Below are 27,964 nucleotides of genomic sequence, written 5' to 3'. Positions count from 1 at the left end.
AAGAAGTTAAATAGTATACAAATTGGTAAAAATATAAGTATTACGTTTGTTTCCCTTCCCAATCTCAATTTATGACTACAGAACATCTTTTTTTATTACTTAAACATTTTTGCAATTTTTACATCTTTAGGGGAGTGTGGGGTTGTGGGAATGATGTGGATTTTGGAGTAAGGTGAATCTGAATTAGTAGCTTGTGAATTTGACAAGGCTCTTTAACTTTTTAATCTATATCCCCATCTATTTTATCTCATATTGTAAATAAAACAATAAAATACTTAGCACAGAGTCTTAACACATGGTTATGGTTTAAAAGTCTCTCCTTGCTTGTATGCAAATCAGCCTGGTTGGTGGTTTGTCCAGAATATTGACTGTGACCTTATTTAAATGGAGATGCCCTGATAAAGGGGCTTGGTTGATTAGGTATTTAAATTCTAGGCCAAGGAAGTTGTATTTGAAGGATAACAGGCAGCCGGTAATCAGTTTTAAATACAACAAATATTTACTGAGACAGGTATGTGACGTGCTGTGAGGTTTTGGTATGAGTAAAATGGCTCTAACTCAGAAGTAAATCAGTGATTTTTGAGGACCGATTTGACTACAGTGTTCAAGATAGCACATGAGAGGGAAGAGTGAAGCTAAGAAGACAAGAAGGCTGCTAGTAATCTGTGAGGTGATGTGGTTTTCCTCTGATTGATGGAAATGAAGAAAAGGAGGAAGTGATGAAGCCAAGGATGTGTAAGAAATGTTAACAAGTGTTGGTGACTAGATGGATGTGATCGAGTGGGTGGGCATGGGATGCAGAAGATGGAGAAGGTAAAGAGCATTCCATGGTGTCTGTCTGGGAGTCCTGAAAAATAATGTTAGTCCCAGAAATGTGGTGGGTAGTTGGGAAGAAAGGAGTTCTTTTTGCTTTGCTCTACCCTTCCTTTCTTTTTTTCTCTCCTTTCTTTTTTCCTTACAGAGGGGAATATAGGAAGAATAAGAGACCACATATGGGGGGTTAATTACAGCATAATGCTATGTGAAATTATTAACAAGCAGTAAATGAACAAGGACTAATAACTAAAACAAGTATTTAGAAAGGATAAGCAAGTTCAAACTAACAGCCACTGATATTGAAGGAAAGGAAGAGAGAAACCCTTTCCCAGTCCTATATTTCAGTCCAACAAGTATTGTAGAGGGTTTTGCAGATGATATGCTAAGTGAATATGTCCTGTTCTCAAGGATATAAAGAATATAAAAATCTGGATTTAGATGTGGTCAGGAGCCAAGCAGAGGATACATCTTGTGACTACACACAAGATGGAATGTTTTAAGTGCTAATGGAGAGGGACAAAGTACTATTAGGGCTTGGGAGAAAAAAGACTATCAGGTTTTGGGAAACCAAGAAAGGCTTTATCACAAGGTAGCATTTTAGGTTGTAGAAGATGATCTTACTTAAGGAGAGGTGGTGGTAAAACACTAAATTAGGTGAAATGATATTATCAAAGGTGTTGGGAAAAGAAAACATGGGGAGTGTTGGGCATGTGTAAAGGGTGGTAATGAAACGTAAATCTGGTAGGATAAATTGGGATCTCAGAGTGCTTTAAATGTCAATGGCAAAGTGGGTCTTAAATTTAATAATAATGACAATAATACTGAGTGTTCAGTTTATGCCAGGCTCTGTGATAGGTGCAGGGCATATATTATCTAGAATATTTATAATGATTTCCAAGAGAAATGCTTTCTGCATTTTATAGATGGAAAAAACTGAAGCCTAGAGAGGATATGTAATTTGGTTAGTCTCACACAGCTAATCAGTAGGGGAGGAAAATTAAAAACTAATTCTACCTAATTCTTAAAACTATGGCAGGACCTGCTTATTCTAAGTTATTGAGTTGATGCTTGGTCTGTTAATTGAAGAAGCCAGTTAATACAGAGGGTCATAAAATGATATCTACATATTTTAAATATTTCTAATATAAAGCAACTAAATGTGCATTTATTCGTTAATATTTTGAGTTGGTACTGCTTCTTTGGGTAGGAATCTGCTGATCAGATTCTAAGAACATTAGGCTAGTTTAAAAGCTCTCTGAATACAGAATCTGTCTACATCAGTGGTTCTCAAATTATGGTCCTGGGACCTGCAGCATTGGCATCGGCATTGGCCTCGGCTTCAACATCAGCCTCACCTGGGAACTTGTTAGAAATGCAGATTCTGGGCCCCAGTCTGTACCTACTGAATTGAAGCTCTGAGAGTGGGGTCCAGCAATCTGTGTTTTAACAAGCCCTTCCGGTGATTCTGATCCATGGTATAGTCTGAGAACCACTGATTTATAGGATGACCTAAGAGGGCTCTTGCAATTGTTTAGCTGAAGGTTATGAAGATGTGAACATTAATCTGGTGGCAGTGGGAAGGGAAAGAAAAGTTGTAGAGGAAAAATTACAGAATTAGAGAGCTTGTTAACTAATTAGATAAGAGCCGTAAGGGAAAAGATTGTGGTTAAAGCTGTTTGAGGCTATACACAGGTATCTGGTTGAAGGATGGTGCCATTAACAAAGATATATGTTACAAGAGAAGGTGGTTTGTGAGTAGGTGGTAGGATGATAGATTTGGTTTTGATTATGCTGACTGATATGGTGAAAGGACATAATGTAGCCTTGTCCATCAGGCAGTTATATAGAGGTCTGGCATTCTGGAGAGACGTTTTGGCAGAAGAAAGAGCTAAAGCAATCACCTGTTTATTGAATTTGGAGTTGAAGCTGTGGGAGTGGAGAATACGTTTGCTGCGCTCTTTCTTTTTAATCTAACTGTTTGCAGTTATAAAGTTTAAGTTTCTTGTCTACTGCCTCCTTAATTTAAAATAATGGGATGAAGTAGGCATGATCATTCCTGAGTTACAGATGAGCAAACTGAGACTTGCCCAGGGTCACACAGCTAGAGTGGTAGAGTTGGCGCTCAGACCTTTTTGATTCTGAGCCTGTGCTTTTGCTATAAGTACGTGCAGTAGCATGGCTTCCTGTCACATATCTCCATCTGACTTTTGAGGCCTGCACTGTCTGTGGCAGGCCTGCCACTTACACTAGTGAAGCAGTCACGGGGATTCTAGGAAGTAGCAATGTGTTCAGAGTTAAGGAGAAATGGGCAGGAGAGGAAATCCCAATCAAAAGCAGTTAAAATTAAAAATGAAGTCCTTTGACTGCCTACGTAAGGTGGCTGTTGTGTAGAGGCCATTCAGTCATTTAGTGAATGTTGGACGGAAGACCATATGCTGGATGCCATGATGGACTCATAGTTATGGGGAGAAAATTATTTAGACTCTCCTTGATCATCTGTACTGCATATATACAGGGCTTTTATATTGCGATATAGTCAAACCGAAAGTCTTGAACATAGTGGCATTTACAAAAATGGCCTGTCCTAAGTTGTCTTTGTCATTTGAGAGACCACAAAAATTTAACCTTCTAAATCATGGTGTTAATTATAATCGTTGCTCTTTATTTTCAGTAAACATGTTTCATAAAATAATTATCCACTTTTGGAACACTTGCCCTCTCATATTCGCTGTATTGTCTGAATTTACAGACTAATTTTAATGTTACCATTAACCTAACAGTATGAGGAGAAATGTGCAATGTATTGAATTATCTAAGATACTTCTCTCTGTAAACACAGTCAGACAAGAGGTGATCAGGTGAAATGTAGGTCAGTTACCACTTTCAAAATGTACACAAAAACTCTTCTGATGATGGAGCTTAACCTTTTCCTATTTATTCTTTCGTAATTGCTCTTACTCTCTTCTGGTTTTCCTCATCAGCTTGAATAGTTATGAAAATCTTTAACAACTACTTTCCCCACCCTTACATCACACATTAAAGACAGGAGCATAATAAAGAAGTGTGAAAAGACTCCTAACCCATTAAAGGTTAGGTTGATTCCGAAATTTGCTTCCAACTTCCCGTCATCTTTAAATAATGATCTTGACCAAGTATCCCAGAAAAAAACAACAAAATTCCAGATTAGCTTGATGATTTGAGATGAATAAATACTTTAATCCTGGTTTAAGGTAAGAAAGCTAAATATGTTACGAATCTTTCTGTGCTAACATTTTTTCTGGGTATAGTTAATAATTTAGTTCATGATATTTATTGCTTTCATTTTTTTAAATATTTGTTTCAGCTACGAATTTGTGAAATACCTTAGACAGCATATATGCGACACTTTGGGGTCTATGATTGAAGAAGAAATGGAAAAGTGGACATCTGATCAGAGTCAGGGTGAGGAATCTGGCTATGACACAGTTGTACAGCAAGTCACTAAGAGAACTCAGGAGTCTAAAGAGTAAGTATGGCCACAATAATGTTTTAAAGGAACTTTTCTCTCAGCAGGGTTCCTTGAAAGCACTTGATTTAAGCCCCCCACCACCTCTTTCCCTCCAGAAGGATTCTCTAAAACAGTGAGACAGATGGTGCTACTCTTCCACTCAGCTCTCTCTGATTCAAAGAGAGATGAATCTCATCTCATTCAAAATAAAATCCAGAGTTCCTTCTATAGCCTGCAAGGTGCACCATGAGCCTTCTGCTCCCTCTCCTACCTCATTTCTTACCATATTTCCTCTCCCTCTGCTCCAGCCACACTGGTCTTATTCTTTCTCAAACAAACCAGGCAAAGCCCTCCCTCAGGGATTTGCGCTCATGTTGCTTCTGTTATGTAGGACACCCTTTCCCTAAATATTTGCCTGATGATTTACATCTTCACTTTCTTTTCTTTTTTGGTGAGAAAGATTGGCCCTGAGCTAACAGCTGTGCCAGTCGTCTTCTACTTTATGTGGGATGCTCCCACAGCATGGCTTGACAAGCAGTGCTAGGTCCACACCTGGGATCCAAACCTTTGAATCCCAGGCTGCGGAAGCGGAGCACGTGACCTTAGCCACTACGCCACCAGGCTGGCCTTTCACTTTTTTTTTAAAATAAATTTTACTTTTAGAGCAGGTTTAGCAAACTTAGACAGCACAGCAAAATTGAACAGAAGGTATGGAAATTTCCCATGTACCTCCTACTCCTACACATAGGTAGACTTTCCCATTGTCAACATTTCCCATCAGAGTAATATGTTTGTTTCAATTGAGGAACGTACATTGCCACATCATTATTTCCCAGAGTTCATAGTTTACATTAGAGTTTACTCTTGGTGTTGTGCATTCTGTGGGTTTGGACAAATTTATAATGACATCTATCCACCACTATGGAATCCTACAGAGTAGTTTCACTGCCCTAAACATCCCCTGTACTCTGTTTATCCATCCCTCCCTCTTTCAGGCGCTGGCAACCACTCTAACCACCTCCTACCCTCCAATAATCCATAGTGTTTTTGGGAATTGACATTACACTGAGAGAGAAACTTGAAATAGTTTCGATACAGTATGGTAAGTGCTGTGAGATATGCAAAAGATCATATGGAAATATAGAAGAAGAATATATCAGTTAGAAAACATCTTACACAGCTATAGCAAATAGACACCAAAATATAGAGCCTCAAAGAAGGCAATTTTTTTTCTCTTACATAACAGTTCACGAGTCCATGAGTGCAGGGGTAGGTAGGTGGATCTGCCCAATGAGTTCATCCAGAGAACCCAGGTCCCTTTTATTTTATTATTCCCTCACATCCTAGGGCAGGGGCTAGCAAAATTTTTCTGTAAAGGGCTATGCAGTAAGTATTTTAGGCTTTGCAAACTGTTGTAGTATGAATATAGCCATAGGCAGTATGTAAATGAAAGAGCATGCATATGTTCCAGTAAGACTCTGTTTACAAAAACAGGTGGTAGGTTAGTTTAGGTCCAGAGTATGTATTTTGCCAACCCCTGTCCTTGGGTATTACCTTCATCTCTGTGGTTGAAGCAGGCACACTAACTCTGCAGCTATTTCACCCTGGCCAAAGGAAGGAAAAGTAGGGGGCAAGGTTCTTTATCCATTCACTTTTTATTGGCTAAAACTTGGTCATGTCCTCACACTTATCTACACTGGGGACTTGGAACTTTAATACCTAGCTGATGACTTTGTGCCCAAAGTGAAAATTTTGGGGAAGGGTTTTAACCTAACACTACCTGGAAGAGGGGGAGGATGAATACCGGGGACAGTTAATAAACTCTCTCACAAGTATCATTCAGCCTAGTCTGACAGTCGTCATGGAAGACTAAAGAAGGTAAGTTGGTCACTTATGAGCACAGTTTGTATTAATTAGACTCCATAGAACTAAAATATCAGTGCTGGAAAATGCCTTAGAAATCATTTGTTCTAAGCCCCTCATTTTACAGACCTAGAGAGGCAAATTAAGTGACTTGTCTCAAGTGGTACAGTTGTTTCATATTGGAGTCCAGTGTGGAGGCTGTCTTTCTCTTAGTTCCCTTTTGGGGGCAATTTTCAGTGTGTATCACCCTGTAAGAATTCTTAGAATGTTCTTTTTATAGTTACTTGTGTTCTTGACTCCCTACTAATCCACTGTAGATTCCTAAGGGCAGGAACTGTGTGGTGTATACATATCTGACTTTCAATCCTTTATAAACGCTCTCCATGTATATTGTTCATTGTTTGCTTGCCTTTCTAGCCTGACAGAAGATGGGGAACAATATCGTTTCTGCTTGAGTTGGTGCCTTAAAAACCTTGTCTTTTGACTAAAGAGGTCATGAGGCTAAAAGTTGGCCAGGTGAATGGAAGCCTCGAGTGGAAACCAAGTGGATGCTATAGACGTTAGGGAGCCACTCTGGGTTCTTGAGTAGTGGAACAACATGACAAAATGCCTACCTCTCATTCAGAAAACCATTTAATACACGGTAGTAACTGAGGTGAAAGAAGGTTTGAGGTTTCCTTCTCATATTCAAGCTCAGCTACGTGGATATTCCTCATTTTAATTCTCTTTCATCCCTTGCCATGTGATGGATGTTTGAAGGTCTGGTTTTTTTCCCCCCAGCATGAGATGTGACACAACAGGAGACTTCGGGGCTGTAAAGGGCAGGATGGGCAAGTAGGGTAGATTTCTAGTTTCTCCGTAATTCACGCTTATGAGTGTTGCTCTATTCTTTAGCTTCTAATTCGTAGGGCAGCTAGCATATTAGTGTTATCTGATGTTGAAAATTGCTTTCTGAAGCTAGATGGCAATTTTTTTATTCTAATAAAAATTTTACATAATTTTTATGCACAGTAAAATCTTTTTAATTTGGATCCCACAAATTTATTTTTGGTGATGTTTTGGAGACATGAAGTTTGCTTTGTTAATTCTATTCTCTGGACTTGGAGGTACGTGATGTCTGTAGATGTCTTTGGCATCGGGTTTATTTCCATGCTGGGCCATCATGGTTGCTTCCTATTGCCGTTTGAAGGCAGGCATTGAAGCTTAGAATCTTTCCAGTGTTAGAAAAATTGGAATATATACCTGAGCTTATATTACCTATGGTATTTTAAAGCATTAAATTTGATTTATTTTTAAAAAGTTAAACTTTTCTCTATGACTTTGGACAAGACTTCTTTCCCTTTGTGACAACTTAATATTGTATTATCTAAATAAATATGGTGTTGAACAAAGTGACAGTGTACAGCTATAAATAAATTTAGCAAGTTCTAACCACTAATATGTATTAAATAAAAGCCATAGAGATCAAGATTTCTTATTTCTGGATTTGGAGGGAAAAAAAAACTGGAGTCATCTCCATCTTTGGATAATATTGTAATTCCTAGTAGTCTGTTTTTTGCAGTATTATTAAACTTATTCTAAAAGGAGTACTAAAACACTTTATTAGTCAGAAAATGAAAGCATTTTAATGCTAAGAGCAAAGTTTTATATGGGATTGTTAGGAAATTGCTTTTTATCTTTGGGTAAACCATTTAATTTTCTTGTGTTTTAATTTATCCATGTGTAAAATTAATACGATAATAATTACCTCGCAAAGATTTTAAATGTCTTAATGAATGTTTGTCTTCTGCTTTGTGAATCATGGATGAAAGATTTCAAATTGCACAGAGTATTTTCGTTTGATTTTTATTTTTTTGTCATTCTTCAGAAATTACTTAGTGCTAATGTGGCAACAGTACATCTATTAACAACATTTTTACTGTAATACTTACAAATTACTTTCCTAATTAAACATTTTGATATTTATTTTTTAAATAGTGGTTTGACATAGAAGTATTCGTTTGTAGAATCTGTCATACATTACTCATATGCAAGTGGAAGTACTTACTATGTAGATTTTCATTGTTAATTGATGTGGTTTTTATTCACTACCTGTTAGAGCTTTTTTGTATTTTGACTTCTTTGGGGTATGAAAGAATCTTCTCAGTGGAGTCCATATTCTATCCTATATCTGGTTTTCTGTGGCTTTTTCAAAATTGCAATGGCTGCTATTGAGTTCTAGTTCATTTAATTCTTGATATTGAGGTTTAGCTATCCGGTTTCTTCTTTTTTTTTTTCATTTTAAAAATTATTATTCTTATTTCTTCCTGTGGCCAGTTTGCCAATATTCCTTGCAGAAGAATTCATGTCAGTGGTTTCAAAAATTCATGTTTTCTGGAGCAAATGTAAAATGAAACAGATTTTCTAAGGGTTTTAATTACCCTTGCTCTTACCCTGTAAATCATTGAGATTTACTTTTATATTCCTTCATTAAATAACCATATGGTAAGCTTTAAGGGGACAGGTCTTTACGTTGTTCACATGGCTATATCTAACTGCAAAGGGGCTTGGGAGTCTAGCTTAGTCCTGTGCCCAGCTGTAGTCCAGTTACTGTAGAAGGAGACAACAGCTTTTGGTGCGTAGCTATTGATCGCCGCCGGGGCATTGCTGCGCTTCCCTGTTTCTTGCTCCTCAGAATGTGTACAGGAGGAAGCTGCGGCCTGCTGGCTCAGTTATCCTGTTTGTTATTTGCCGCTTAGTCTAATGAGTGTCCTAGGATTCTTTCTTGGTCTTTATATCCCTTTACTTTAAACTTGGATCTTCCTTGACTCTTTCTCACCTCTATAGCAGTTCTTTTCTGTATGTATTTCCCCCCTGTGTTGTTCCTAAATTCAACATTGTTTCCATATTTTTATGTATTCTTATAATTTCTGAGACTTTAAAAATATTTATGTGTATATGTATTATATTAAATTTGTTTATAGTTATAACAAATTGTATATTGTTAGATAATATGATTATATAATAATATATTTTAAATTATATATAGAAATTATGTATATTTAATGATATGTAATTTAAAACATATTTTAAAATTTCTTTAAACTTTAAAATCTCAGTCTGCTATTTCTATCCAAATCCCCTAGCATGATTTTATTGCTTGTATAAGAGAAACTACCTTACCTATTCGTCCTTTGATTTATGCAGTTACAATGATCCATTAATCTGAAATATAAAGAAAGGAATGTTTCTGTGCTTATTTTCCTAATGTATTTCCATTATTGTAATGATAAGCAATAAATATATGTATCATGCTTTATATTTTACAAAGAACTTACAGGTATATATTCTCATTTATTTCTTGCTACAGTCATGTGAAATAGCTTAGCTAGATTGTATTCTTTTTACCTCATTTTATAGTTGAGGAAAAGAGACTTATTTATGATGACAAAGCTGGTGAGTAAAGTAATCAGGATTCTAATCCAAGTTTTCTGAGTCCAAATTTTGTGTTTTATTCACTATGTTTATTTACATCTTGATGCCTTTTTGTTTTAACTATGGAAATTTCAGTGGTCCAGGTCACATTCCTCCCTTGTAAAATAAAGGGTAGACTAGGTTATTTTAATGGTTCCATCTAGTTCTAAAATTCTATTTCTTGGGTTTTTGGGGATCTCAGCCTAATATTAATATGGATGCCTAAGAGTTTTCACTTAATGAAAGGAGAAAATTATTGTAAGTTCTTCTTGAGATTCTAAGACCCATAGAACTAAGAAGGATCTTAGAAGTTATCCACTTCAAACTCCTGCCAATTTCAGGAACCCCTTTGCTGTCGTCCCTGACAGTGGGTTCTCTAGTCTCTGTTTGAAAGGACCCACTGATAGCTTACCTCTTACTTAGGTCTCAGTTTTGGCTATATACGCCTATAGATGGAAAATATAAGCAGCGGAGAAGGGAAGGAAAGAAAATAGAGGAAGGGAGGATAGGGAAAGAGATAGAAGTAAAACAAGGAATAAAAGTGACGTGTAAAATAGGCTGTGTTTTGGTAGTATGATATTAGCAGTTGACTTTGTTGCTAATTATTGTAATCTATGCCATTGGAACATCTTGCCTTAGATTCTTTTAATTTTACTACCTTGGTCCGTGTACCAGATGGAAAAACCTGGGAAATATAACACATTTTGGATTTCCTATTAAATTTTATTCCTGTTTTGTGAATTCTGTTGTGCCATTTATTTTTAAGAAAAACTGGCAGATTTTTTTCTCTTTAGAATTGAGTTCTTAAAGGAAGTTTACAGAAAAAATAACCAGGTAGTTTAATTTAGTTTAATGTTTTAATTTGTGCTAATAGTCTTTCTCTTACTAAGACTGCTTTGAATTTAAAGATACAAAGAAATGATGCATTCCCTGAAGAACATCATGATGGTAGTGGTGGAATCCATGATTAACAAGTTTGAAGAAGATGAGATACGAAGTCAAGAAAGGCAGAAAAAAATGCAAAAGGAGAAAAACAATAGTTACTGCACAGACAATTGCTCTGATAGCGATGCGTCATTCAATCAGGTGTGTTGTTTAGTTTTGCGTTTATGTCTTGAAATGGCGTTTAATAGTTACTAGCTTCAATACATTCTAATTAGCTAGATTTTTTTCTGCTTTCTAGTTTTAAGATTCAGAAGAAAACAATAAAATAACTTAATATTAAAGATTTAATCCATGAGATAACATCTTCTAGAATTATATGTTCAGTGAATGATTACATTATATGTGAGACTATTCTTAATGAGGTAAGGAAATAAACTAATGGATTTCTGATTTAAAAAAATAGTAACACTTGAAACAAATCTGCTTAAGCTTTAGTTAAATAAAACATCTTATTCCCAATTAATCCTTATTAATCAAAGTTTACATTATAGATGAGATATGAAGATAAAACATTTCCCTTAGCTATTTTCTGGAGATGAAGATTGCTGTGAATTGTTAGTTTTAAAACATTAAGCTTTTATTTTGGTGTGAAGAGATTTGAAGTTTTACATTCTCTTTCCAGGTTATTGGAATCCTTGTCATTTGGATAAAGCGAGCTAAGAGAAAGATAGGCCAGTGGCTAGAGTAGTCCTGATAGAAGACGTGAACTTCCACACAGAAACTTTCAGGCCAAATGGAGTCTGTTTGACCTTCGTGTGAATCCTACCTGATATTTTTAGTGAAACATTTCACCTAATTAGCTGTAACACAGGGACATAGCTATAACATAGATCGTAACCATATACCAAAAAGGGATTTGAGGAGAAGGGCGAAACACCAAAAAAGTGTGTATATTGGTCACAGTTACCTTACACAGTCCAAGGGACTTTGTTAATGTGATTAAATTAAGGCTCTTCAGATGGGCAAAGTATCCTGGATGTTATCACAAGGGTCTGTTTAAGAGAGACTCAGGAGGGCCAGTCAGAGAAGGTGCTGTGCAGACTGGAGATGGGGTGATGTGACTGTTAGCTTTGAAGGTGGAAGGAAGCTCATGAGCCACGGAATCGCAGGCAAGGAAATGGGTTCTCCCCAGAGCCTCCAGAAGGAACACAAACCTGCTAATGTGTTTAGACTTCTGACCACCAGAACTGTAAGATAATAAATTTGTGTTGTTTTAAGTCACTAAGTTTATAGTAGCTTGTTACAGCAGCTGTAGGAAACCAATATAACGCTACTGTCCTTACCAGTCACCTGTCTTCTCCACCCTCCACACAAAGGCCAGAGCTTGTCTTCCCTGTTTTTTAATTTCTGGAAAAGAAGATATTGTACCTTCGACTTTGTGTTTGAACTACCTTTTGAGAATATTCTGGGAACAGTCTAAGCTCCATCTTGTTGCTATGCTTTGAATTCTTCCAGTAAGACTTTTTTTGAGTAGCTTTTTTCCTTTATTGGGTGCATGGCCTCTCGACCCTGTCCCTCAGAGTATGTGCTTTCAACTACCCTAATTTATGTGTTGCCCTGATGACTCACATCTTAATCAGAGTATCTCGAGTTCACCCCATTTTCTGGCCTTTCGTGAGATCTTCAAAGCTTTTACAATGCTCTTTTTTGGTGAGGAATTCTACTTTTGAGGATTTCATATTCCTGCTGAGGGAATTATGGGACTCTCATCTCTTTTTCAGCAAGATCAGCCAGAACACTAGGATAACCACAGCCCAAACGCTACTTCAGACGTTCCTCCACCTTCTAGCTACCCTCGATTAATAAGATTTTGACTATTGTTATTATTTGTCTTATAAACAGAAAAATGTAGGGCCTAAAATCTTAAAAATGCAGAGGTGAAAGGGAAAGGTAGCTGAGCTTAGAAAATGAGAACATAGAAGGATTGATAGTGTAGCTGCCTAGAGTCAGGCCTGAGACAGGTGGATTGTTTGGGAGAGCTGGATAGGTGCTGGTGTGAGCTTTTTTTTCCGCTTGCTTGTTTAATAGTAATCTCTTGAGACAATTTAAAACCAGAAACACTGATTTCTTTGAAAAGTGCTAATATTCTCCTTTATGAATACTTAAAGTTTCTTTATACTTCAAAATATTAATAAATTTTTATTGTTACCTCTCCATGGTAACACTTTTAAAGAAAAGTGCAGAAGTTGTTAAAATATAATGAAAACATCTAAGAAATTAAGAAAAACTGAGTTTACTTGAAAGTGTTTTTAAAACTTTGTTTTTTTTTGAGTTAGTAACTCCGTTCTGTATTTAAGGCTTAATGAAGGGTGGGTGCATAATTTAAAGAGTTTTAGAGGCACTCAAATTTGAAAAAGTTATTCTACATGAAGCTAATGCATTCTCAGTCTTGGAAACAAACCAGTCTGAAATAAACTCCGGTTCTGCCGTTGATGAGCTGTGGACCTTGGCTCCTTAACCTCTCTCTCTGCCTCAGTTTTCTTATCTTTTATAGTGGACGTAGTAACAGAACCTACCTTATGGGGTTGCTTTGTGGATTTAATGGTTTGATGTATGTAAAGCATTTTGAACAATATCTGGCACATACTAAGCACTTATATGAGTGTTCGCTATTACCGTCGTCATCATCGAGTGGTGTTTCTTTTCTTTCCTTTTTCTTTTAAGAATAGGAAAGAAATCATTGTGCAGTTAGACATCTTAAAGCCTGCAGTATCGTTAGGTTCAATATTTATATATTTCTGTTATTTCCTATAGCTGTATTGTTTGAACAACAGTAGTAGTTGTCTTTCTTTGACTGGTTGTATTTCAGTTGTTTATACTGTTTACCAACCAAACATTTAAAATAGAGGTTTTTACGGTAAGTTAATTTTGAGCGTGGTTTGATCTTTTTGCTAATTTAAAGTGTAGTCATTGAATAATGTGAATATTCTTTAGTATGTGTTGTAATAAAGTAATTGAGTATGAGAGTTCTGGAAAAATAAAATTATTGAGTACATCTTAGGTTCAATCTTTAGGTAAATTGCATCTGAAAGAGGTGTATCCAAATCTTCTTTTAGCATTTAAGACCTTTAATTTGGATCCATATGGTCAGACAAGAGGACCAAATACATCTTACACTGTCAATCTGTTCTATTTCTTGCTCTTTTCTGCTTAGACTTTGCTCAGAAATTATTTGCTTAGTTTATACTTCACGCATGTAAATATGTTTAAAAAACCTTTCCTTTTGGAAGTATTTACCTGTATTGATGTCACCAACAGATCTATCTCGTGTTGCTTTACGAATCAAGTTGGCAGACACTGCTCCCCTCCTCAAGAATTTTCAATCTAAGAAATATTTAGAACAGCTAACAAATCTGTATTCAATGAAACATTATCTACCTGCTCTAGTTAAATAAGCTTTTATAGTTAGTTGCTATGGTAATTTATGTTCATCCACTTAGACAGAGAAACACAAAAAGAGACCTTTAAAAAAATAGGTAATGTTTAAGGCAGGTGTTAGACTCATTCTGATTTCTAGGGTAGTTCAAATTATTGCTTAACACTTTTGTTTTTGAGGAAGAGCCCTGAGCTAACATCTGCCACCAATCCTCCTCTTATTGCTGAGGAAGATTGGCCCTGAGCTAACATCCGTGCCCATCTTCCTCTATTTTATGTGTGGGACACCTGCCACAGCATGGCTTGATGAGTGGTGTGTAGATCCACGCCCAGGATCCAAACCAGCAAACCCCGGGCCACTAAAGCAGAGCGTGCAAAATTAACCACTATACTACTGGGCCAGCCCTTTTAACATCTTTAAAGAGTAGTTTGTACTGTGTTTAAGAAGATAATTAAAAGAATCTTATAGGGTAATAAGTAGATTAATGAGGCTGCTCCAATCAGATGTCTTTTAAATGCTGTGCTTTTCTAATATGCAGTATAACGTGGAGAAAAGGCAAATATGATAGAATTGGGGGACTTCAACTCTTTGGATGTATATTCATCCAACACATATGTATTGGGCATATGCTATGTGCAATATCTGTGTCAGACACTGCAAAAGTACAAAGATGATTCAGATGGCATTATTTCTTCAAGGAGCTTACTTGAGATAGTAAAGAGATAGGATATGTAGGTAAATAGCAATTGTAAGATAGAAATAATGTCATGGGAATTCCAAAGAGGAGTCCTTATAACTAAGAATATCAAAGAGCTGTAGAGGGAAGTATTTCAGATAAGGGAATGGACAAAAGCTTTGAATCAACAAAGACTATGTTGTCATATTTGGGAACCTGTGAGTAGTTTATGTGAAGGATTAGAACAAGAGTTTATGGGGAACAAATTGGAAGGGTAGCTTAAGGCTAGATTATGGCATAAGGGCAAGGATTGTGTCTTAATCGTTATTTATAGTTTCTTGCTATAAAATCATAGTGCCTGGTACATAGCAGGTGTCTAACATGTAGATGCTGAATAAATATTTGAGGAATAAATTAATGCATTCAAAAGCTAAATTGGATTGTATTTTGTAAGTTAAGGGAAAGCATTTTAGGTTTTTGAACAGAAAAGTGTTTGTGAGGGAGATTGACCTGACATTTGTGTGCAGAAGGGCATGAAACGGGGAGAAAGTAGATGTAGGGAGATAAATTAGAAGGCTATCATGGTAGTTGAATAAGGAAGTAATAAGGGCCTGAACTGAGGAATCTTTGTAGGAATAAATAGGGACTCATGTGAGAATTATTACAGAGGCAGCATCATTAAAGTTAACTATCGTAGTGTTTTGGAGGCAGTAGTGCAAAGTGGGAGTAGACTCAAAGGTCTAGCTATGGTTTCAAGCCTAGGTGGCTGGAAGATGATGGTGTCATGAACCATGCTTACGATTAGGGGGGACGATCAGGTGTGAAGAATGTGGTGAGTTCATTTTCTTTTTTTAGATGTATTGAATTTGAGAAACCAGTAAGGTGCCCTAGTGGTGGAACAGGTAGTTGAAAATGCAGGATTCACTTGGTAGAAACGTTGGGGATAACAGAACTCATGTCATCTGGGCAGAGGTGTTACTACTGACGCCATCAATAGGTGAACCCTTAGGAAACACGTTTTCAGAGGGCCCATAGAGACAGAAGGATGGATCAGAAAAGAGGGTTATCAAACCATAGTGTGCTGGGTAGGAGCATGGGGGGGTGAATTTGAAGGCAAGAATGATGGTTCTTTAGCTGTAAAGAAGGCTAGAGGGAAGTCAGAGAAGATGAGGACTTAAGAAAAGATCTTTGGATCTGGTGGTCAGCAGTTCACCACAGAGTAATACTGAGGGAAAGAGGAGGGAAGTTGAAGGCTCACCGTGTCGATTAGCCTGGATCATGTCTGTGAAGTGAAAGGCAAAGGCATTTTCAGACAGTAAGGGTCGCTTGCCTGGGCTGTTGTTTGCAAGGAGACTAGAAAATGAATTCTTTGTCATGGGGAGCATTTAAGCAAATGAATCTTGTTGAGATTGAAGTATTTTACCTTTTTATTCACTGCTATTTGACATAATACTGGTTGTCTCACCAATATGAGCTCCCTATAGTTGAGAATGTTCAAACAATGTCTGGCTCCCTATTTATCAGGGCTGTAGAACATGCTTCTTCATTGGAAAAGAAGCTGGATTAGAGTGGAAATCTGTGGAAATCAGTGAATTATACTTTTAGGTTGCTTAATCTTGAATGGGCAGTTGATAGTTGGAGTCAGCTATTTTGTATTTTCTAGTAGAAAACTTCCTGAGAAACATGAGATTTACTTCAAATTTTTAAATTTTATTAATGATAAAAGATTTCGCAATTATCTTCCCCCTTAATTCTTATAATGATGCTTACAAGACAGATGCTTTCATATATACTTACATTTCCTGTTAGTACTTATCATTAGTGAATTTTAACTGCAGTATAATAAACTCAAAATTAAAGCTCTGTTACTTAACATGCAATACTTTTAATTTTAAAAGGTAACATGTGCAGACTTTTCAGCAGTTGAACTATATACTTTTAGAAAGGAGTAAAACTCAGGACACTTTCAAGACTTTTAAAAAATTTTGTGTTAGTTTGAACTATCAGGCTATTTTGTATTTGTTATGGAGTGGCTCTATGTGCCCTGTATTGTTAGGGACATTGTAACATGGTGCGAAGACTGGCTTTGGAGTCATTCTTGTATTAAACAAATGTGTACTGAGTGCCTACTCTGCATCAGGCACTGTTTCAGGTATTGGGGATACTATAGTGAAAAAGACAAAATTCTAAGTGATAAGAGGGCAGCCATGGAAAGCTCTGGAGGAAGGGCATTACCAGGCAGGAGGAATGGCAATGGCAAAGGTTCTTAGGCTAGGGTGAGCTTGGTGTCTTCCAGAGATGGAAAAAAGGTCAGTGTGACTAAAGACTGGAGAACAGAGGGGAAGAAGGGTATGAGCGAGAGAAGCAGAGGCCAAATTATGTAAGTAAACTTTTATATTTGATTCTGAGTCAAGTGGGAAGTCTTTTGCAGGGCTGAAGTAAGGGAGATGAAGGGATTTGATTTATAAGTTTGGGAAGCTCCATGTGACTACTGCTGGAGAAGGGAGCAGGATGGAGTCAGAGCAGAAGCAGGGAGACCATATAGGGTAGTTTGAAGTAGTCTAGACTAGAGTGGATGGCGCCTCAGCCACGGTTTTATCAGGGAAAGGGTAGTGGGTAGTTGGCGCTAAGGTATGTGAAACTCGTGGGTTATTTTGCAGGACTTAATGATATTGGATGTAGGAAATGCGGGAAAGTGAGGAGTTGAGATTGACTCCTATTTTTGACCTAAGTCAAAGTCTGGGTGGATGGTAGTGTCGTTTACCAAGATGAGGAAGTTTGAGGGAGGAGCAAGTTTGACATAAAAAGAAAATCAAGAATTCTATTTTGGACAAGTTAAGTTTGAGGTGCCTGTTAGACATCCACGTGGAAATGTCGAGAGGATAATTATATATGTAACTTTGGTGATGAAGTGGCTGATAGAAATTGGAGTCATCTTGATACACTTACAGAGCTGGCTGAGAACACCTCAGGAGAGAGGATAGACGGTGAAGAGAAGAGGCTCTCTGATGAGGGTAGAAGCCTGAGTTCTGATAGCTGGCTGGCTTGGAGAAGTTGTTTAACCTCTTCTTTTCATATTTCTCACATTTCATAGAGCCATTGTGAACTGGATAGTATAGGGCTTGTTACATAATAGATAAGAAATGCCAACTATTATTATTGCTATTTTTGTTGTTTTTAGATGATGATTTTAGGTATTATTCATATTTAAATTGCCTTTGGCTGGAAAAAGACCCTTTCCTTTTCCAAAATAGCTTACGGTCTACTATAAACTTTTTTCTAGATGGAAGTTTTTACTTCATGGAATTTTTCACCAAAGAGGAAGCCTGGAGAAAGGCTAAGGAAAAGTACAGGAAAGAAAAGGAACAAAAAAATTCAAGCCACATTGTAGCTATGCCTAGGGTACTGTTAGTGCTTTCTTGTTTGTTTTATCTTTCTCTTTCATACAGCTCACATTTCTGGGTACAAAACATTTTGACTTTACATCTTTCGAGTCCCGTAATGTTCTAATGCAATTGCTGAGCAAATAATAGTTTTCATATACATGAGGGTACACTGTTCTACTGGGACGTTCAGTTCCCATTTAAATGCCTTGGGAAGCAAAAATTCTAAATTTGCTGCCAAATCAAAATAGGTCAGCCCCTTTTCTTGTTCAGAATGCATTTTGTGCTTGGAATTATATTAAAAAGTCATTTATAGCAATATTTCCAAAAGTCTACTAAATAAATGAATGTTCTGTCAATTGCGTTACAGAGTTACAAATTTTGTCAAGGAAAATTACAATTGATTTTAGACCAGTTGGATCCTGGGCAACCTAAAGAGGTAAGTTTAAAGAATAGCTGTCAAGTTCAGTCAGATATATATATATATGTTTATAATAGATTATGGTCAGTGGCAGCTGGGCTGTTTATCTTGAAGATAGGCCTTTATAATTATGGCAGTGCTAGACATCCCTGCTAGACTTTCTGATTTTGAAATCAAAGGTCACAGAGTAAGGGAGAATTGTCATGGTTTGTAAGAGGAAATTTTTATTTCTAGTTTCAATTTTGAAGGGATGAAGTTATGAGCAGTTGTCCCCCAAACTGTTCTTCACTGTTGCTTTGTATGTAGTCTTTTAGTGATTTCTTTGAAGAAAAAAGAAATCTTCATTTAATGCTCTTTCTGTTTCTAGAAAATGTGAGCAACTTTGATACATACCTTCATTTATTAGAAAAAGAATTTAAAGAAGCAATTTTATTGGGGGCCAGCCTCGTGGCTGAGTGATTAAAGTTCTGTGTGCTCCGCTTCGGTGGCCCGGGTTCGCAGGTTCAGATCCTGGGCACTGACCCACTCCACTCATCAGGCCATGCTCTGGAGGCGTCCCATGTACAAAAGAGAGGAAGATTGGCACAGATGTTAGAGCAGGGTTAATCTTCTTCAAGCAAAAAAGAGGAGGATTGGCAGCAGATGTTAGTGCAGGGCAAATCTTCTCACAAGAAAAAAAAAATAAGCAATTTTATTGAATTGTGTCTGTTTATATTTTAAAAGATTGTATAAATTATTGTTTATGAAATCTTATTTTGTTTGAAAGTCAGTCTGGAATAGAAAATATGGTAGGATTTTTGAAGTATCTAAGACTGTGTATATCTTGCTATTTGGTGTAAATTTTTGAAATTTTCTTCAACTTTTCATTTTAAACTAAATGAATAGTTATGATTTACTCCCACTGATTTTCGAAAAAAATCACAGAATTTTTTTCCTCTGAGCATTTTGCTGTCTGATTTATTTTCTAGGTTCTTAGTAAAGGTAATGTTTCAAAGGATACTGGAGATGGGACTTGACTTTTATGTGACAGTCTTACTGTCTTCTGGTGGATCCTTGGAAATCCATACTTGTTCAGAAAGCTTTATTCTACTTCTGCAAGTAGTAAATTCTTAATGGGATTTTGTCCTAAAAATTAACTAAAAAGGAGAAATTACTTAATGTTTTTGAGCTCTCTCTGTAGTGCCCCTAATCCCTGTCACAAATAAACTTGTCTTTAGGAGTTGTTTTATATGGATATATAGACACTTTTAAATACATATGTATTGTCTTTTTCACCAAGCGTTTTTACCTAAAACTTGACGCCCTGGTTCAGCATGTCTGGTTTCCTGAGGTCTTAGCTCTTGTCTCTGATTCTTCACCTTTCTTTTTTTTTAAAATATCATTAGCTGTCAGTGATTTCAGCTGGGAAACACCCAGATTTTGAGGGACAGTTGGAGTCAATGTGTTATTGCTCGCTAGCTGGAGAGGGAGTCAGGGAAGCCTTGCTCCGTTCATAATTAGAGTAGAGCTTTTCTTCAGTGCTGTCCCTTAGGTCATATGGTGTTGAGTGAATTCTGACTGGATTTGGAGAAGGATGATTAAGAAGTAAACTTTCTGTGAAAATACAGAAATTCGATTTTCCATCATGCTGCTGAATGACTTTTTTTTCCTACCTCAGTGGTTAGAAGCAGTTAGAAGAAAATATGGTGTAGCAGTGAAAACAAGTTCAAATTAATTGTTTTGTGAGAATTGTTCACATATCCTGAAATGGGAATGCTTCACCAGGGGCATGTCTGAGCAACGTTTTTAAAACTAAAACTCTCAAACAGTAGGACTACCTATGGGGGCCTACTCAAGTGGGGAAAGTGTGGGACAAGGACCCTGGAAAACCTTGCCCTGGTGATTCAGATTCAGCAGCCATCCTTCCTCCTTTTCCACTTAGACGTGTGACCTAGAGTCTAATACACTTAGTCTTTTAACTTTTGTTTGCATAAAACAGTGTTTTTTTCTCTGCTTAACAATTTGTTTAAAAAAATGAGTTCTCAAGAATTGTTTTATAAAAGGGCATCTGATTCTCATCAATTGGCTCTTTAAAACAGTTATTCAGACTGCCTTTCATTGTGTGTTAGATATTTGGAGAATTGGTATTCTAGTGGCTGGGTATTAATAAAAATCTTCTTTTACAAAATTATAGGTGAGATATGAAGCCTTGCAAATGTTATGTTCAGCTCCGCCATCTGATGTACTGAACTGCGAAAATTGGACCACTCTCTGTGAGAAACTGACAATGTGTCTTTCAGATCCTGATCCTGTGTTTAATGTAAGGAAATGCTTATAGAAGTATTAAAAATAACTTGTTTCCCCACAAATAGAATATGATGATTTTCTCCAATAGTCGCTCAAATATTCCTGGAATTTCAGTTCCAGCTTTTGAATTGTCAAGATTTTCTTTAAAGGAATTAATTTACTATTTCACATTTAGATTCAAAGGATGGTCAATATCATACTTCATTGCCAAATAATAGTAGACTATGTTAATTTGTGCATTTTGTTTTATCTTGTGAGGGGATATCCAAATGTGTCATTGTTTTTTTTTTTCTTTTTCTGCTTTTTCTCTCCCAGTCCCCCCAGTACATAGTTGTATATTTTAGTTGTAGGTCCCTCTAGTTGTGGTATGTGGGATGCCGCCTCAGCATGGCCTGATGAGCAGTGCCATGTCCACGCCCAGGATCTGAACCGGCGAAACCCTGGGCTGCCGAAGTGGAGTGCGCCAACCTAACCACTCAGCCACGGGGCTTGCCCTGTCATTGTTTCTGAATTAAGAAAAATATTTTAAAAGAATATTTAAAATGTTTTTGAAAGAACTCATGATATATGAAAATCTGAACTTAAAGTGATTAATTAGAATTTATTCTCAAGAGTCCATAAGAATTTTCTTTATACATTTAAGTGTCTATTTAGAGATTGCTTAACTGCCTAAAAAGAGAAGGTAGAAAATGGTCAGGCTAAGAGTTTAGAAGATGATTGAGCTGAATCAGAAAGCAAATATAGAAAATTCCAAAAATTGTAAAATTATGAAGTCAGTAGAGAAGGGATTTTATGTAAAAAATGATTTGCATATGACTTGTCGGGAACACTTATTATATGATGAAAGGTAAGATTATATTAAAAAGTGCAGTAATTCTATGCATAATATCTATGATGTGAATTAAAAAAAATCCTGACTGTATTCCAGCATCATGTTTAAGTACAAATCAGGTTTCTTTAGAGGGTCTATCTTTTTCCTCAAAATTGATGTATTAATGAAGGAAAATTTGGCTTTAAAATTGATATAGTGGTTTATACAGAATTTTTTAAGACGTTAGTACAAGAGTTAAATTTTGCTAAATATTCAACAAATCTGTATTGAATACCTACAATGTGCATCGTTCTAGTTTACATGCTGAGAACACACTGAGTTAAGGCAGGCTTTGCCTTCATAGAACTTACGTTCTAGTAGAGGAGACAGACAGTAAACAATTATAAAGAAAAATCTCAATACACTTGTCTGTTTAAAATCATGCTCTTCCATCAATGAAGATGTATAATGGTTGGGAAACAGAAGTAGTTTGTTATTTTTATAAGGGGGAACAGGTGTTTACCTAATACCTGGATGCAGTTCAACCTTACTAACACCAGAGGGTGATGCAGACTCCTGTAAAAACTCCACAATCCAAGAACTTCAAGGGGGAAAAGGATATTTCAGGGTCACCTTTAACATCCCTCGGGTAACAGGAAGTACAATTGTAAATTTCCCTGTGTTTTTCTCTTATTTAAAAAAGACGAAATAGTGGTCTAATAGATTTCCTTTAAGTATTTTAAAAATTATATAACAACTTTGTAAACATAGTAGAGATGCTAATGGGTCAGTATAAGTGGCTTTATTTAGCCATTATAGATTATTATGCAGCAGGAGTCAGTGCCAGTACTTAAGTTAATAAAATTGCAAAAAGTTGTTATAGAGGGGAAATGGTAATAGAACCAATCATTTTTGAATAGAAAAGAAGCCATGGCGTTCTTTTCGATTTGAATTTGTGCTTGGTCCACCTTCTTAAGTTTGATTTTGCTTCTTCATTTCCTACTCTAACAAACTCGTACGTGTAACTCAGTGAAGCCTATAGTGTTTGAAAAGTGTGACAGATACTTATCAATTTCTGCAGCTGTAAAAATAGACTCCCCAAAGTATTTAATATCCTGTGTTCAGTAGGAATCTCTTGGGATTATTAGAAGATATTTGTAGTCATTTGGGTAATCACTTTTTGCAAGCATGTTATCCTAATATTAGAAATAGCCAAGGTTATTAGTTTTTTCCCACAGGGTAGAACATTCGAGGGACTTTTACATTTTTATTTAATGATAAGTTGAATTTCACTATTAGGATTAATTTCAACATAATATTAAAGTTGATATAATTAAAATAATGATAATAGCTATCATTTCTAAGTACCTCCTATTGCCAAATACTGTTCTAACTACATCCATTATCTCATTTAATTCATTTACCTTGTGATGGTTTCTACTTTGTTTTAATAATGTAGAATTTTGAAAAGATGTAATATTTTTCTTGGGAACAGGCAAAATTATTAGAGTTCTAAATGTTTAGTTGCTGAAACTACCCATGTAAGCAATTAAAAAAAAAATGTAGGATTTGAAAAGGAGTGGGTTTTTTGTCTTTTGTTTTTCCTTTAGCACTTCTGGGGCTTCCTGGTCTGACACCATTATGTTGTACCTTCCTCTCTCAACCCTCGCTGTCTCCATGTCTGTATCCACCATCGCCAGATTTTACAAGAATATACTGCTGTCTTAGATTTAATATTAGTTTTGGTTAGTTTTACTTTTTGCCCACAATTACAGGAATGTGACATTCTTGTAGATACATTACTTCTCAAGTTTCTGAATGCTTTATTTTGTGTTTATAAGTTTTTCACTATGTGAGAAATGATCTTTTTTCATCTCTACTCTATTTTCGTAAGAATCTTGGACTCACATCTTTTGTTTCACTTCCATAGGACCGGATTTTAAAATTCTATGCACAGACATTTACACTTTCACCATTACATATGACGAAGGAAATTTATACGAGCTTGGGTATGTTTATTAAAACATTTTTAAAATGTTTTTTCTTTGATTTATCCTCAAGAAAAATGCATAAGAAATAACTTTTTCAGAAAGCACTGTAAATGAATAGTAGTCATATTTCTTTTACTTTGTCTTTTCAGCCAAATATTTGGAATTATACTTTCTTTCCAGAGAAAATCATAGTCCTACTCTTTCAACTGGTGTTGATATAACTAATCCTAATGTTATCCGCTTGCTTAAAAAGGTATTCATTTGCTGCAATATGCTTTTATTTTTATTGAAATAGTTCTATATTTAAGAATTCTAATTTTTTTGAGAACTGTTATGCACTGCCTTGTAGGTTCGTCTTCTAAATGAATATCAGAAGGAGGCTCCATCTTTCTGGATTCGTCACCCAGAGAAGTGAGTCCCCTAATTTATACCAACATAAAATACAGAAGTGTTATTAACCCCACATGCATTTCAAAGAGAAAGAGTAGAGACAGTCTTAATTGATTTACATAATTTGGAAGGGATGAATAAGGTTTATCTTTTGGCTTTTTCTGTGTTTTGACCTTAGCTATGTGAATTGCTCTATGCAAGTACCATTTTCCACCATTTATTTATCCCAACAATGTAATAAAAGGGTGTCGTAGCCTCAGGTTCTTTCATTATTGGTTTTTGGTACTTTGGGCAAGCTCCTTAAATGTTCTTTAAACTTTTTCCTTTTGGTTCTAAATGTTTGAATAAGGTTTTGAGAGCAACTGTGAGTCTAAAAAGGAAAGTTAAATTTGTAGAGCCTGTTTTGAGGGAGAAAGAATGTAAGTTTTTAAAGCAGAAAAAATTGGTGTGAATCACACCTCTGCCATTTATTGAAATATTAAAAAAAAAGTTTCTAAAGATTACTTATCACTTTATCATTTCATAAATATAAAATATATCATCAGTACTATTTAGCGTTTGTTTTTTCTAAAATCACTTCTTTCCCAAACGTTAAGGTATATGGAAGAAATTGTGGAAAGTACTTTGTCCTTATTATCAGTTAAACATGATCAAAGCCATCTTGTCTTACAAAAGATTTTGGATCCAATCTACTTTCTTGCATTGGTTGATACCAAGGCTGTGTGGTTCAAAAAGTGGATGGTAAGGAAAAATGGCATATGTTTGTATACCTTTCAGTGCATTGCTATATTGTTTCAAAGAATTGCTAATATTTGAGTGTTTACTGTGTGCTAAGAGTTGTAATTGCTTTTACATGTGTTAACTCATTTAATTCTTATAACAATCTGTGAGATAGGTGGTGTATTACCCCATTTTACAGTTGCAGCAACTGAGGCATAAAGAAGTTAAGTAACTTGCTTAAGATTGTTTACGTAGTAAGTGACAGCCCCAGAATAGGATTTTAAATGGTAATTCATTTGAATCTATTAAAGCGAATGACCTATCCAAAATCTGGTCTTCTTTAGTTTAAAAGCTTCAAATTTCCTAAGCAAATGTGGTAGAACATGACAGTTCAGTGCTCATTTGTCTCTGGCTTAGGAGCAAAGCCTGAAAATGTCGCTTCATTTGCCTCCTCCCGAACCTGCAGTTTGGAAAATGTGTTTGATGCCTGCATTTTTTAATGCCTGATTTCCTACAGAGCTCACCACTGTCCTGGAACTAAAACTAATATTAAGAGTAAAGAAATCGGATGCTGTTCCCTCTCTCATCTGCTGTTGAATGAGAGTGGTCTGTGTCTGACAGTGCTGGTGTTGGCTTGTGTTCTCACATCTTTGTCCCTCTTAACCTGCCTGCTGGACACTGTGGGTTTGTTGCTGTGGGGAAGGGAGAGGCTAGGGCTATGACTTGCCACGCAAAGCACAACATGTTCTTTTACTGCTCAGCACAATTTGGACATTGTCTACCAGATGGCTTTCTTTTCCTTTTGTTATATAAACTATATAATAATGCCCAATTAACCAAAACACAATTCTGTCCAGTACTTAGCCCTTACCTCGCTTGTATAGTATGTGTTCGATAAGTGTTTGCTCAATTTAATCTGAACCCTTTGTTCCTCACATCTGACACTTGACCCTTTTCTTAATTTTATCTTGATTATCAAATTACACTGTTATTGTACAAAATATACAAAATATGTAAAAGCATAAATAAAATTAAATTTCTCTAATTCTACAACACAGGGATAACTATTATGATTTTGTTTTATGTAGTTATATTATGTATACTTTAAAATTTATCTGTTTAGGTATTTTTTTAACAAAAATCATATTTTACTAACTTTATACTTAACTTTTTTTACTTTTTTATTGTCACTATTTGACTCTTAAGAGAATGAAGCAGATCACAGGAAAACTAATCTAACCAATAGAAAATTATTAAAAACCAGCTCCCTGAGTGTGTTCTAGGAGTAATGAAAATTCATCACGTTCTCCTACATTCATCTAGGGCAGAGGTTGGCAAACTTTTTAGATAAACAGCCAGACAGTAAATATTTTTGGCTTTGTGGGCTGTACTGTCTCTGTTGCAACTATTCAGCTCTCTGTTGTAGCCCCAAAGCTTCTATAAATAATCTATAAATGAGTGGACATGACTGTGTTCCAGTGAAACTTTATATACCAAATGAGGTGGCAACTGAATTTGGCCTGAAGACTGTAGTTGGTGAATGGTCTGTGGGTTCCACTATAAGGAGTTCTTATCAGAACATATTGTAGGTCAACATATTTCTCTTACTAAAGCTGAAAAAAGGATTAGTTTTTGAAAACATTTTAAGCTACAGGGGTTAAAACATACAGGGTTTTGATTAACTCTCAATTAACCAAAACTTCATTTAATTAAGCTCTGTTTCTCAGAATTCTGATAGTTTTTACTGAATATTATTCTGTTTAATTTTATTCTTAAGTGAAATGAAGAAATTACATTGAACACTAATGATATCTAACATAATTTAATTAAATAATATTTACGTATATTTTCTCCTTGCTTTGTACAATGCATAAAAAGCATGTGTTAATCTCATCTATGTTTAGCTCCAAGGAGAGAGTTAATTCTTTTTGTCACTTTGAATCATTTTAAGAATATGATTGGCAGAGAACGATTAAGATTCTGTCCCTTGGGCCAGCCCTGGTGGCCTAGTGGTTAAGTTTAGCATGCTCCACTTTGGCGGCCTGGGTTCAGTTCCTGGGTGTGGACCTACACCATTCATCTGTAAGTGGCCATACTGCAGCAGTGGCTCACATACAAAAAGAGGAAGATTGGCAACAGTGTTAACTCAGGGCGAATCTTCCTCAGGAAAAAAGAAAAGATACTGTCTCTTTAGAGCATTTTAACCTTGGCAGATTCCTAGATATGTAGACAGTACAGTATCCTCTTCATTTTGAGGATTGTGAACCCTCTCTCCTCCCACTTTTGTATCTTTCCTTTAGGCTCTGTCATACACTGGCGGTCAGATATGTTTTTCGGTGGTGGTTTTGAAATAGCTTAGCATGGAAACTCAGCATAGTTGAGTGATAGAATGTTCTTCTACTGGTCTGTCCACGAATGATCCAGTTTTTTGATATAATTTGCATTCTTGTGGTTGCTATGCTCATAATCCATTGTACATATAAAAACCTGTTTTTCACTATTACAATAATTTAAAACTGAGTTACTGTGTAATTTATGATATTGGAATGATGCAGGAAAGATGGAGTTTGAATGATATAGCTTGAATACTAAATATCACTTTTCTCCTAATTTTAGCATGCATATTATAGCAGAACTGTGGTACTAAGACTTCTTGAAAAGAAATATAAGTCTCTGGTAAGTCTATATGTCTGTTCTTATGTTGAGAAATAATGTCACACAAAGATATATATGGTAATAACTTGAGTGTGCAAAATTGAGTGATAATTAATATTGGATAATGGAGCAATCCTCCTTTTATGAGACTTTTAAACTACCGTTCTGTGAACATAAAAGGATAAAAGTAGAGACTTAAAATACAGTCAGGATAACAATTAGGAAATATGTAGCAACTCCATAGTAAATTGGGCTGCTAACAAGCTAGTTTGAGATAAGCCATATTTTTAAGTATTATCATATAATTTAATTCAGATCAGGTATGTGTAAGGGAGTTAGTTCTGTAAAATATACCCATGCTTTTGACTGAAAGTTGCATGAAAAAACTCAGAGGGATAAATGCTTTTGCATTTGCAAAAATTGATTCAAGTTGCAACAAATATAAACTAATACTGTAAAATATCCTAGCAAAATTTTCTACATTTATTGCTCTTAGTAGAACAATGTGTAAGAGCACTGAAAGGAACTGAACAGAAATCAGCAAGTCTAATAAATAATAGACAAACATGAGAAACATGAAATTTATTAAAATATTTAAAAATACTAATATGACTTTGAGATGATAAATATGGTTTATAGAGTTAGAATCTTGAGTTTAGAAGTCAGGTGAAAGGAAAGATTCCTGGAATTG

The 27,964-nt window shown here is 35.9% G+C and overlaps 1 protein-coding gene across 10 annotated transcripts in view; it reads left to right on the top strand.

The window, feature by feature from the left end:
* Positions 1 to 27,964, top strand: part of TBC1D32 (TBC1 domain family member 32) — a 187,842-nt gene that overhangs the window by 6,251 nt on the left and 153,627 nt on the right. For 7 of the 10 annotated variants that reach the window (XR_011422150.1, XR_011422151.1, XR_011422149.1 and 4 more), the window contains 9 exons: positions 4,160 to 4,321; positions 10,528 to 10,705; positions 18,370 to 18,438; positions 20,594 to 20,719; positions 23,448 to 23,526; positions 23,658 to 23,761; positions 23,858 to 23,919; positions 24,495 to 24,639; positions 27,235 to 27,294. Coding sequence is in view for 7 of the 10 variants with exons in the window: in XM_070223691.1 (XP_070079792.1) it covers positions 4,160 to 4,321; positions 10,528 to 10,705; positions 18,370 to 18,438; positions 20,594 to 20,719; positions 23,448 to 23,526; positions 23,658 to 23,761; positions 23,858 to 23,919; positions 24,495 to 24,639; positions 27,235 to 27,294 (985 nt within the window). In the remaining 3 variants the exon portion in view is untranslated. Of the gene's footprint in view, positions 1 to 4,159; positions 4,322 to 10,527; positions 10,706 to 12,533; positions 18,019 to 18,369; positions 18,439 to 20,593; positions 20,720 to 23,447; positions 23,527 to 23,657; positions 23,762 to 23,857; positions 23,920 to 24,494; positions 24,640 to 27,234; positions 27,295 to 27,964 lie in introns of those variants that run through there. The other 3 variants (XM_070223689.1, XM_070223690.1, XM_070223692.1) reach the window with 2 other exon arrangements.

The sequence above is a fragment of the Equus caballus genome, chromosome 10 (genome assembly GCF_041296265.1).
Source record: "Equus caballus isolate H_3958 breed thoroughbred chromosome 10, TB-T2T, whole genome shotgun sequence".
In the NCBI taxonomy this organism is placed as follows: domain Eukaryota; kingdom Metazoa; phylum Chordata; class Mammalia; order Perissodactyla; family Equidae; genus Equus; species Equus caballus.
This window is presented reverse-complemented; position numbering and strand designations above follow the sequence as displayed.